The 12,362-nt window shown below is 32.2% G+C and overlaps 1 protein-coding gene across 2 annotated transcripts; it reads left to right on the plus strand.

The window, feature by feature from the left end:
• The first annotated feature begins 2,827 nt into the window (after positions 1–2,827).
• On the plus strand, positions 2,828–9,957 carry LOC134694893 (ankycorbin-like). 2 transcript variants are annotated; one of them, XM_063555999.1, is made up of 5 exons: positions 2,828–2,951; positions 3,424–3,762; positions 4,545–4,649; positions 7,559–7,762; positions 8,885–9,957. In XM_063555999.1, exons 2-5 carry the CDS (start codon positions 3,432–3,434, stop codon positions 9,088–9,090), a joined length of 846 nt encoding a protein of 281 aa, XP_063412069.1. In that variant the 5' UTR covers positions 2,828–2,951; positions 3,424–3,431; the 3' UTR covers positions 9,091–9,957. The 2 variants fall into 2 exon arrangements, with proteins under 2 accessions (XP_063412069.1, XP_063412068.1); XM_063555998.1 differs by having other exon boundaries at positions 2,863–2,993.
• Positions 9,958–12,362: the final 2,405 nt, after the last annotated feature.

The following is a 12,362-nucleotide window of genomic DNA, read 5'->3' on the forward strand; positions in this document are numbered from 1 at the left end:
ATTCCAAAGGGAGGTTATAACAACAACCCTCCGACCAAGCATTGTGCTGTAGTACAAAATCATCAGACATGTCATTATTGTAGACCTTACAGTCCCATGGGAAACAAGACTGGAAGAAGCCCATGAGAGAAAGCTAGCGAAGTAACCGGAGTTGGTGACAGACATTTAAGAGAAGAGTTGGAAAACATTGTATTTTACAGTGGAGGTAGGCTGTAGACGATTTTTTTTGGTCAAACGTTTTTTTGGAGAGTCGTATGGACCTTAGGACTAAATAAACTTATTTAAAGATATCAGGACTAAATTTTGTATATACGCCAGACGTGCGTTTCGTCTACAAAAGACTCATCATTGACGCTCGAATATTATCCAAAAAAGTAAAAAAGGCCAAATAAAGTACGAAGCTGAAGAGCATTGCGGACCACTGGATCAGTAGGAAGAAGCTTGGAAAAGTTGAGAGACAGGCATATGAGGCTTCTGGTTAGGTATTGATGAAGAGGGAAGATAAGTTTAAAAGCTAGCTGGTTCCTCGCTCTGCCTTATCAACTCAACCGGCGCACACCCTGGAAATTGTCGTTGACTGCGCCGAAACGAGAGGGGATCCTCATCATGATATCGATGGAACAGTTGAAACCCTGTACTTAAGGTATTACCCTACATAACCTAGCTGTTTCAGCATGTATCATAGTTGTACAAGATTGGGAGTCCCTCTTTCTGTTTTCTTTAATATTGTATGCTATTTTTCTCTATTCTTGATAATCTTTGGCCATTATTTTTATTATGTAAACCCCAATTCACATTCTCCTTGATTCAGTCAATCATCGTCTATCAGTGGATTATGCGATTCAATATTCAATGCACATTATTCCCAAGAACTAACTTTATAGATATAGGAAGATGTGGTGTGAGTGCCAATGAGTATACAAATGGGATCAACCCACTATTGGGGGCATAACCCTCTCTGAAGTACGAAAGGGCTACGTCCGTTTTGCGGTACGGGATTCATGAATACGCTGCAACGTATAGTAAGACTGAAAACATTTAATTTGTATACGATGCCTCCTGTACCATGTCAGTAAGATGACAGCTGTTTTGAACTCGTTACTTCGGTTGGAATTAAGCTACAGTTATGCTTTTTACCCAGAGGGAATCGTCATCATTTGTAAAAAAAATTTAAAAAAGCTGCAATGAACTATTAAAAAAGCAGCAAATATTGCCTTTTATTAATCCCTTTCAAGAGAGACTAGGTGTTAAACCACCAACTAATTTAAAACCCTATATACTCAACGATTTTCTTTTCAATTTTCACAGCTTTCTAATATTTTACCTTACAGTTTACTTTATTCAAATATTTTATTGGACAAAGCACATATGATACAATGCGTATTCCAAGATATAAACACATTAAACATGACAATTTATAGAAACCAGTTATATTCTGATTTCTGGATGTATCACTTTTCTATTTGCCAATTTCCAATCAAATAAGTAACTACCCGGTGTTCCTCATATAGCATCCCAATTCAACAACGGCTACATGTATGTGTGGTTAGTGTTGCTTGAATGTTAGTGATCTGTGTAGTTTTTTTGTAATGCTGAGAAATATATCAAATAATTTGCTTATACATTGTCTATAGGACTGTTCAGAAGGTTAAAACTTTCACTACACAGTGGACAATGTCAATGGGGTCGGGACATCATCAATGTTCTTTGTTTTGATCTAAACATGTAACAACCCGAATGATCCAGTCCTTCTGTGGCCATCGTTGAGTAGCGGAATATAAAGACCGAATTATTCGGGTTACTGAACATGTGACGTTGTTAATCTGACATATGATACGGACAAATATTAATCATCTTGTTTTTGTTTTAATGCGTTTTTTTCTGATTAACATTGCATCGACTTTTGCCATATATCTTTCTTTCTGAAAATGAGAAGATGTGTTAGTGATCTAAATAAGGCAAACATGTTAAATAGAAAATGAAATAATACAAATAATAATGATAATGATAATGATGATAATGATATTTCAATAATGATAATATTGATGATAATATTGATGATTATCATGATAATATTAAGGATAATAGACGGATGACGAAGATAATAATAATGATAATAATAATAATGATGATGATGATAATAATAATGATGATAATGATAATGATGATTATAATAATGATAATAACTAATGATACTAATGAAAATTATTAACAATAACCAGAAAAATATGTACTACACATACATACATGGATCCGTAAAAACAAATAAAAAAAATTAATTAATAATAAAAAGGTTATTAATAATAATAATGATACTAATAATAATAATAATAATAATAATAATAATAATGATAATAATAATAATGATAATAATATTAATAATAATTATAATAATAATAATAATGATACTACTACTACTACTACTACTACTACTACTACTACTACTACTACTACTACTACTAATAATAATAATAATAATAATAATAATAATAATAATAATAATAATAATAATAATAATAATAATAATAATAATAATAATGATAATAATAATAATAATAATAATAAAATTAATAATAATAATAATAATAATAATAATAATAATAATAATAATAATATTAATAATTATAATAATAATAATCATGATGATGATGATAATAATAATAACAATTAATGATTTAAACACATAACATTTAAGTTCTTTAGATCCTCCTTTAACTATACATGTATTATTGCCCGATTTATATCAGACATGCAATAATAAAAGATATTTTTTACGTAATAAACAACATGATATCACGTAACCGCAGGGGGCTTGTAAGTCGTGTCCTTTACACCTAACATGACCCAAGCTCTTGTACGACGTAGATCTTCACATCATCAATACTCTTTATAACAGATTCGGTCACGGTGGACTACCCACACACACCTGACAGATTGTAATATATAACAAGGTATGTTGTCATTGTAAGACATAACACATTTATATATACAAGGTAAGCCTTTGTTTAATCTTAATAACATGTATCTGTTTTATCTGAAAATTTAATTAAACATGTAATATAATCATTTGAATATTATTAATAAAATAAATGTTATTATACTGTAAACATGGACTTTTTTTTATCAGCCAATGAACCTTTCCTTTATTTTTATTTTTTTTCGAATTTACTTGAAAAAATAAATTACTTTCTTGATTATCCATATTTTTGATGACTTTTTTTCATTAAAAACTGAAAGATCATTAGGTTTAAAAATTAATGAAAGAAACGAAAGCGGATAACCTTGTGGTACTCCAGATATTACAGTCTTGACATTTCCGTTTAATTTAATAATATAAAAATGGAAAGTGAAAATCCTCATATATTCAGTTTACAATAAGCGTCAACATCCAGTATTGCAAGTCAATATGTTTTCCTTTCACAGATAGAAACATGAACATTTCCCCAGCTATATCAACATTGAGTCTCAGGTCCTGGTCAACTCCTATACTGAAAAGAAAGAAGAAATCTTTGACAAAGAAAATTGTTATTATACCAAAGAAAAAAGTATCGACTGATTCTTCTGTTGGGTCTATAGACAAAGTCGATTCCGAAGGGAGAAGTCTGCTTTTCTACGCTGCTACCTTCGGAACAGTAGAAGTTGCTGATCAGCTCCTTAAATCTGGTTGTGATCCAAATGTACAGGATGTTAACGGCGATACTGCGCTCCACGAAGCTGTATTAAATGGACATCTCAAACTAATTCGACTATTACTTAAAAAAGGTATTGGACATTGTTTATCTTATGTAAATCTTAATATAAATGAATATATATAAAACAACTATCGTTTTTTTTACCGAGAGAAAATTAATATTATATCATGTGTTCTGAATTCAATGAAATAAATAGCTTTTTATTAGAAAAAAAGTAATGATTTTTAAGAAACAAGTATATGTTTATTCGGTTTATAACTAGACATTAGAAAAGTACTTTTTTAAGTACCTGATCCTTTAACATGTAAACTGATGCCCGACTATTTAATACATTTTTCCGTATCATGTCCAAAAACGTAAGTCAAATTGCTTTGGTCATGTAGTGAAATGTGTCACCCCTAGACGAAAATACGATTCATTTCATTATCGTTGCGGCACTAAAAATACTAAATCTATATTCATAGGCTATCCTCCAACACTAAACTAGTCTATTCATTTAGTCACAGAATACAAATTCGCGTCATTTATGAGGGTGTGTATGGGGCTATAAAGAATAGAACATAATGAGCAAAAAATACAAAGAATAGAGAAAAATGTCTATAAAAAAATGAATCAGAAAGAAAATAGATGTGCTGAAGTATCAAGAATATAGAATAATTGACAAAAAGTATAATGAATTGAAAATAAAAATGGCTTATTTTTTTTTAATACAGAAATAAAGGCCCACCTATACAGACCCGATGTCTTGTTGTATATATTATCCAATGAATTCTAAAACTTACATAAAAACTGTACTTAACTATGGTTTCATTACAAAATGGTTGACCATTTCTTTGATCGTTCTTTTCACAGCTGTAAACCTGGACATAAACGTCAAGAACGGACAAGGAGAGACACCTTTAATGGTCGCTGTCCATCAGGACCAGATCGACGTAGTAAAACATCTACATAAAGCAGGTAGGTCATCTGTCAAGGCCAACTGTCAAGGTCATTAGTCATTCCGTTGTTTTTTTAGTAGAACAAGTTTCAAAGCAATTATCATTTGACTAGGATAGATGGATAGAAGGACTAAGATCTGGAGTTAAAACGTACATGCAATGCATACACATGCTGCAATTTGAATATGGGAAAGTTGTTTTATATATCATAACAGGACGATAATTTTGACAATTTTGGAGAAGGTCAGTGTTGTTTGGTGCTGACTGTTTATTCAACATGTTCAACCTGTTGCCAGATCGGAAAATCATTTTCACTTTTTAAAACAACTATTACCTGCATTTTGTAAGACAGAAATATTAATATCAGTTATGTATCAATCAATTTAACAAGCCCGGATATCACTTTTCGAAATCTTCCTGCCCATCCAATATCCGAAATTCAAATGATCATCCCTTAATATGCACCGTGTAATCTACTTTTAGAATCCTAATTTGAAAGTGCATATGCCACATGTGCCATTTTCATTTAAAGTCGTAATATATATTCATTAGTTTACTTTAATGTGAACCTTACAAATGAAAATTTACTTCATTTATTGTGTCTTATATGTACAGTCTACTGGAGTGATTTATGTGTTCCGGTGTTATGAAGTCACATCCATCACCATAACTGGGTTTATTTTAGCTATCTGATCTTGTCACTCTCCTTTCATTAATGCAGGCGACGTCTCACCTTTTGGTTCTGTTTACCTAAGCTGTCGTTTATCTTTATTCAAACCCATATTTGTGTCTTCAAAATTTATATTCTATCTGAGAAAAGGAATACATTTGTCAGTCTTTTTTTCTCGAAATGAAGTAAACTTTTATAAGAATTTGCTGACGCTTTCAGACTAAAGGTACCGTAAAATCTGTCTTAATCCAACCTCTTCGGAACTTGAGATTTAGTTCGATTTTTGCAGATAATCGGTTTATCAGTTTCACAAAACATACAAATTGATATGACGGTGCTTTAACATGTTTAAGAACCAGTTTGGTTTAGACAGGTTTACGGTTTATGCGAGATTCAGTTTAGATAGGTTTCACTGTATTTCTTTTCCACTAAGTTGTTTCCAAGAATACATACTACTATCAAGAATAAGATACTAGTATTTATTTTTTTGAGTTTCCAGGATTATGTATCATGTCTACTTTTTTGACGAGTCTGCAAATTTAGGATTTTATTCCTGTCCCTATATTTACTGATTAAGACATTATGTATTGCAGTCAACATGAGACTTTTACTGATTAAGACATTATGTATTGCAGTCAACATGAGACTTTTACTGATTAAGACATTATGTATTGCAGTCAACATGAGACTTTTACTGATTAAGACATTATGTATTGCAGTCAACATGAGACTTTTACTGATTAAGACATTATGTATTGCAGTCAACATGAGACTTTTACTGATTAAGACATTATGTATTGCAGTCAACATGAGACTTTTACTCTGATAGTAATTATAGAATGCCTGACGCAGAGTTCCGTGGAATCCTTTTTCGTTTTTTCTTTCTTTTGTGTATTGTCATACAGACTGAGTTTTGTTTATACATGTATATTTCGACTGATGCTTTTTATTGTTCCTCTGTTGACCTACCCTCTTAACACCTTAGTATTTAGGATATGTAGACTGGACATTTGTGCAGATTTTAAGTAATTCTAATTAATGTCATGATTAAATTTAACGCACTTTCTCATTGATGTCGGATGGATATCATTGAAGGAAATTTTAAGTCATATTTGACGATTCCTAAATTTTAATTTTATAAGAATCCAAGCAGCTGAAGAAAACTCGACATCGCAACAAAAAATACTTTCGATTTACCAAAATAATAAAAAGTAAAATCACAAAAATAGAATTCAAAACGGAATATCCCTACTCAAATCAAAAGCTCAAACACATCGAACGAATGGATACTAACTGCCATACTCCTGACTTAGTACAGACTTTTTCTTAGAAAACTTAAAAGTATCAAAGGTGACCAACTTAAGTTTTAGAGGGTATCCCAAATGCAATGAAAGGAATGCTTAAAATGCAATTTCCTGGAATCAAACCCGGAATGCTATACCATATTCCTGGAATCATATTCGCTTTCATCTATTGTTTACATTTCTTCAGATGAATGATGTCATTGTGTTATGTCATAAAGGTGGAAAATTATGTAATCCTATTTATTATGAAACGCCGAAAAGTTTCAATTTTAGTAAAATTAATTACGTGTGCATAATTTTGATAACAAAATATGCAACAACAGGTGACATATATTGAGGTGACTTAGTGTATCCCATCCCTAGCTCAAGGAAAGTCTGAATAAACAGAAACTATATGCTTTTTAGGTCAAGAACCTGAACTATATTACGCGGATGTTTATGGGAATTTTCATGACTTGTAATAAAGAGCTTACGTATTGTTTTTACATTTTTTAAGTTTGTTTGCACTATATGCATGTGTCTTTTTCTTCAAAGGAATCTTAAGTTAATGAAACATTGACTGCAGTACTTATATAGTGAATCATCTATCATAGCATGCATAAGAGAGCTACGTACCGTTTGTTTTTTTTATGGGGGGAATTATATAATGAAAAATCCTACATGTTTTTATTTGGAAATGTCTATCCTGCCTTTTTTATTTTGTTAACTCTATTCGGTCCTGTCTTATTTTATTAGTTGTTATTGACTCTTTTTACTTTATTGTCATCCTGCCTTTTTTTTTACTCAAAACTTCTGTAGTGCCTTATCAAATTTCACCCTAGCTCCAACATATTAACAATAAAATGGTAGCCCCACCTAAGAGCAGAACTTATCGAAAAAGTAAAATCTGCTACAAATTCCTAGGAACAAATAGCAAATAGTTCAAATGTCTACAATTACAATTATTTATTTCAGGAGCAAGTATTAATGAAACTGACGATATTGGCCGAAGTGCTTTACTGATAGCATCCGAACAAGGATCAGAAAAATGTTGTCAATATTTGATGAAACATGGTGTGGACATTCAGATGAGAGACAGCTTGGGTCACTCAGCTTTGTTTTACGCCTTACACAGCACGAAACTTTCGGTTCAACTTATAAAACAAATCTTAAAATCAGGTAAAGAAATTTACTTTTTTGTGAGTGTGCGGAAAACTTTATCTGGTCTGATGAATACATAAAAATATAATCACAAAAATACTGAACTCAGAGGAAAATCAATTCGGAAAGTCCATAATCACATGGCTAAATCAAACAACAATTACATAAAAAAACGAATGGGCAAGGTCTGTCATACTCCTAACTTGGTACAAGCATTTTCAAATGTAGAAAATGGTAGATTAAACCTGGTTTTATAGCGCTAACCCTCTCACTTTGTTGACAGTCTCATCAAATACCGTTATATTTTCAATGACGCGTGAACTAAACAGACACGGTAAATAAAATAGTCAATAATATATACTCTACAAAAACAACAATAAATTGTAATATGAAAAGAACAAAAACAACAAAATTGAGAATGGAAATGGGGAATGTGTCAAAGCGACAACAACCCGACTATAGAGCAGACAACAGCCGAAGTCCACCAATGGGTCTTCGATGTAGCCGGTAACTCCCGCACCCGGAGGCGTCCTTCAGCTGGCACGCATGTTTTTACACAGTCAGTATCACAAACATCAGGGGCCGGTTTCACGAAGCTATTCAAGACATGTCATAAGATATATCTTATGACATGTCTTATGATCCTCTTATGACTATCCTAGGACATATCTCAGACCTCGTCCCGAAGCTGTCTAAAGATGATCTTAGCTAAGACATCCTAAACCTGTCGCAAGTTCTATAAATTTTCAAATATAAATATGATTTACGTAAAAACAGCATGGAAATGAAGTATGTCTTACCATAAATTATTCTCAACGTATTGATTAATGTAATGACATCATTTGCAAATTAAATATAAAAAAATAAAAGTAATTTATATATAAATTATCTTTTAACAATAGTGTTTAGTGCCTTCATGTTGCTGTTCACTGAATGGGTTACTATATTGACACTTACAAAATTGTCAAATGTTTTAGGTTTGATTTTCCTCTTGGGTTTACTTTTAACAAGAAAATCATCGGGATTTATATCTGGAACCATCCCCTCGACCACTTTGTACAGAAATACCAGCCGTTGACTTGATCTTCATTTTATTACCTCTACGTATTCATTATAACTCAAATGCATGTTTCGTTTTAGGATACGATGTAAGCCTGGATGCAGAATGGGTAATTAGTGAAAATCATTCAGAAAACAGCCTGAAGAAATTAAATCCGAAACTGTATCAGACCATACTGGACAAAATAGGAGTTCCTCATTTTGAAAGAGATTGCTACTGTAGACGTCCTAGCATAGGTAACGTCATTCTTACACGGATCTCGACGATTCTCGTGGCACCAAACTAACCACGTGACTTGTACCAGATGGAGCCACTCATCAAAACTCGGTTGTAAAAAGATGTTGTCGTTTGGGCTCAATCGGAGAGTATTGCGTTCAACGGAATAGTGCGAAGTGTTATGATTGGATAATGAAGACTTGTACATTGAAAGACCATGATTGAATGAATAGAACAGTTTACGTCGACGCTTTATAATTTACATAATGTGTGACGTGAACATCGAAATAAGATATGAGGAATTTATCTGATTAGAATATGTATAGAATAAAGTCACTTTTAGTGTTCAAACAGATGAAGATTGTAATATATTGTATATATTTATGCTGTACCGATCAGTGGCGTCATTACCTAAATTGTTGTTATTTTTTCAAACGGCCTGGTATGACATTCGTAGGACCGGTGCTTATCAACATCACATGATAGGATATATACATGACTGTTGCTTATAATGAAGTGAAAAGAAAATTGATGCTATTTAATTTGTGATCTACGAAATCCAGCCTGATTTGAACACAATTTATATTAGTTATAAGAGCCATATCTATGTTTATTATATCGATGATTTGAATATACAATGGACTTATAATTGATTATTGCACCATTTCATTTGTATCTTCTATCTTTGTTTAACCTATGATAAATATGCTTATATATATGTAATACTTTTTGTAACAGTTTCTACAATATAAACTTGAAATGAACTTATCGTTGCTTTCGTCTCAACTCGGCCGATTCCGACAGTAGCGGAATCTACCGAGGATTGCCGAATGGTTATCGTTGATGCACAATTAATGATCGACTCTTAAGATGAAACCTGCTTTGACATTGCATTAGGGCGTTATGGATCGCATAATATAAAGATTTACTGTCGTATTAATGTAGTGACTTAGATTTCTCTCAGGAAGCAATATTTGTGATGAGTGTACGAAATAAAATTGAGAATCTGAATACACACAATATATACGTCGCTCGATTTGGAAAGTGTCACCATATCTGTCACAATAGATGTACTGGTCAATCCCTCTTTTTTTTTTATATAGGAGTAAGATGGCAAATGTGATGGTTTATTGTTGTTAATTCTTCTATGTCATTTGGTCTTGTTGGGAGTTGGCAATCATACGACATCTTTTATTAATTATATCTTTTATATTGATTGCTAATATTTTGTTTCATATTTTCCGAAATCAATGCTGTTTGTGAATTCTGGCTCATTGTGAATGCTGTTTGTTTTTAAATTGAATTCTGTTCCGTCATGTTTGAAACACTAAAATTATGTACATGAAATATGCTTGTCAAAGGGAGATAATCCATACCATTATTATGTCTTACTCTCAATATAATCCTTTTCTCTACTGAATCCATTCCTAGTAGAAGGGACATAATGGTGTTTTGATCACATGATCCCAAAGTTTTCAATTTTGATAAAATTATAGAACTTCAATTATTACATTGTTTTCTATGGTCATCATTTACCATATTTTTTTTAGTGTATAAATTTGCGTAGATCAACATTTCTAGTCGTCATGAGCAGTACACTGATGTATCAAAACTCCGCCATTTTATAGAGAGGTATGATTCTTATGTACCAGAAACAAGGCCAGGAGGCTATATATTTTTGAGGTTCTGTAGTATTTAGTTTTACTTATAGCTAGATTGACTTTTGTTAATTGAGAATTATGTTCTGCAATTTTCGTTTGGTAGGACAAATTCATTGGTATCCTGTCTTGGACTAGCTGCGGAACCGTAGCTCTCACGTCCTTTGATATATTTGACACATTCAGGAAATAACAAAATAACAAAAGAGCTACGTATACAGTTGGATAACTTTTTTCCGTTAATACACTTATGCACTTGGGGACAGGATTGTTTTAGCCCTTTTCCTTTTTTTCTCTCGTATACGTTATTCTTTTTTATTTCCTTCATTTCCAAAATTTAAGTCAAAAGGGAGAGGGCTAAAAAAATTGTCATGTTCCCGGTATATGATCTTACCAAGCCATGATATTACCAAAAATATTCTACCCCTCTCCTATGTACGTCCCGATATTTGCCTGCAAAATACCACGTACACCACATGTCCCTATACACAGTTCTTTAGCTAAATTACATGAAACCAGTACAAAACAATAGCTAGTGCTCTTCACGGTTAGTTCGGCCATATTGGGTAGGGGCAGATTTTTTTGAAAGAGGTTGGAATAGTATGAAAGTATGGGAAATTCTATGCAAGTTTCCAAGCAACTGCTCTGGTTTAATGATGTTTTCCCGTATATTTCACACAATTTTTAGCTCTATTATGAAAATCTGCCCCCTATTCATTATGGTCGAACTAACCGTGAAGAACCGTGCCTTTTGGACTATTAAAGCAAACGAGGACCATATATATCAACTATTGACAGATAGTTGTCTGAGTGGTAATCACAGATACTTCTCAACGATATATATTGAATAAACTCAATGGCATCATAGATACCAGGACTAATTTTAGTATATGCGCCGGAATTATACACAAGAAACTAAAATTTAAAATCATACAAGACTAACAAAGGCCAGAGGCTCCTGACTTGGGAAAGGCGCACAATTGCGGCGTGATTTAACATTCCCCCCTTTTTTTTTTTTTAGATCTCAACCCTCTATCTATACATACATCTTAAACTTCTGTTCCGCCATCTCTGACAACAATGAGAGGAATCATCTGGGCAATATAATCTCTAACTGAATTAAATGAGACATTAAGGCAATATAATCTCTAACTAAAATGAGAGGAATTATTTCGGCAATATAATCTCTAACTAAAATGAGAAGAATCAGTTAGGCAATATAATCTCTAACTAAAATGAGAGGAATCATTTGGGCAATATTATCTCTAACTAAAATGAGAGGAATCATTAAGGCAATATAATCTCTAACTAAAATGAGAGGAATTATTTTGGCAATATAATCTCTAACTAAAATGAGAAGAATCATTTAGGCAATATAATCTCTAACTAAAATGAGAAGAATCAGTTAGGCAGTATAATCTCTAACTAAAATGAGAGGAATCATTTTGGCAATTTAATCTCTAACTAAAATGGGAGGAATCATTTAAGCAATATAATCTCTAACTAAAATGAGAAAAATCATTTCTAAGGCAATATATAATATCAAGAAAAAATGTCGTCATTTTTTGTTATTGTTTTATTGGAAAATAACAATTATAGCTCGCTTGCATACAACTCAATTCAATAATGATGAAAACGGTTTATAAATTAAATAACATATAAGGCCATACATACGGAATATATA

Source organism: Mytilus trossulus, chromosome 13 (assembly GCF_036588685.1).
Source record: "Mytilus trossulus isolate FHL-02 chromosome 13, PNRI_Mtr1.1.1.hap1, whole genome shotgun sequence".
Classification (NCBI taxonomy): domain Eukaryota; kingdom Metazoa; phylum Mollusca; class Bivalvia; order Mytilida; family Mytilidae; genus Mytilus; species Mytilus trossulus.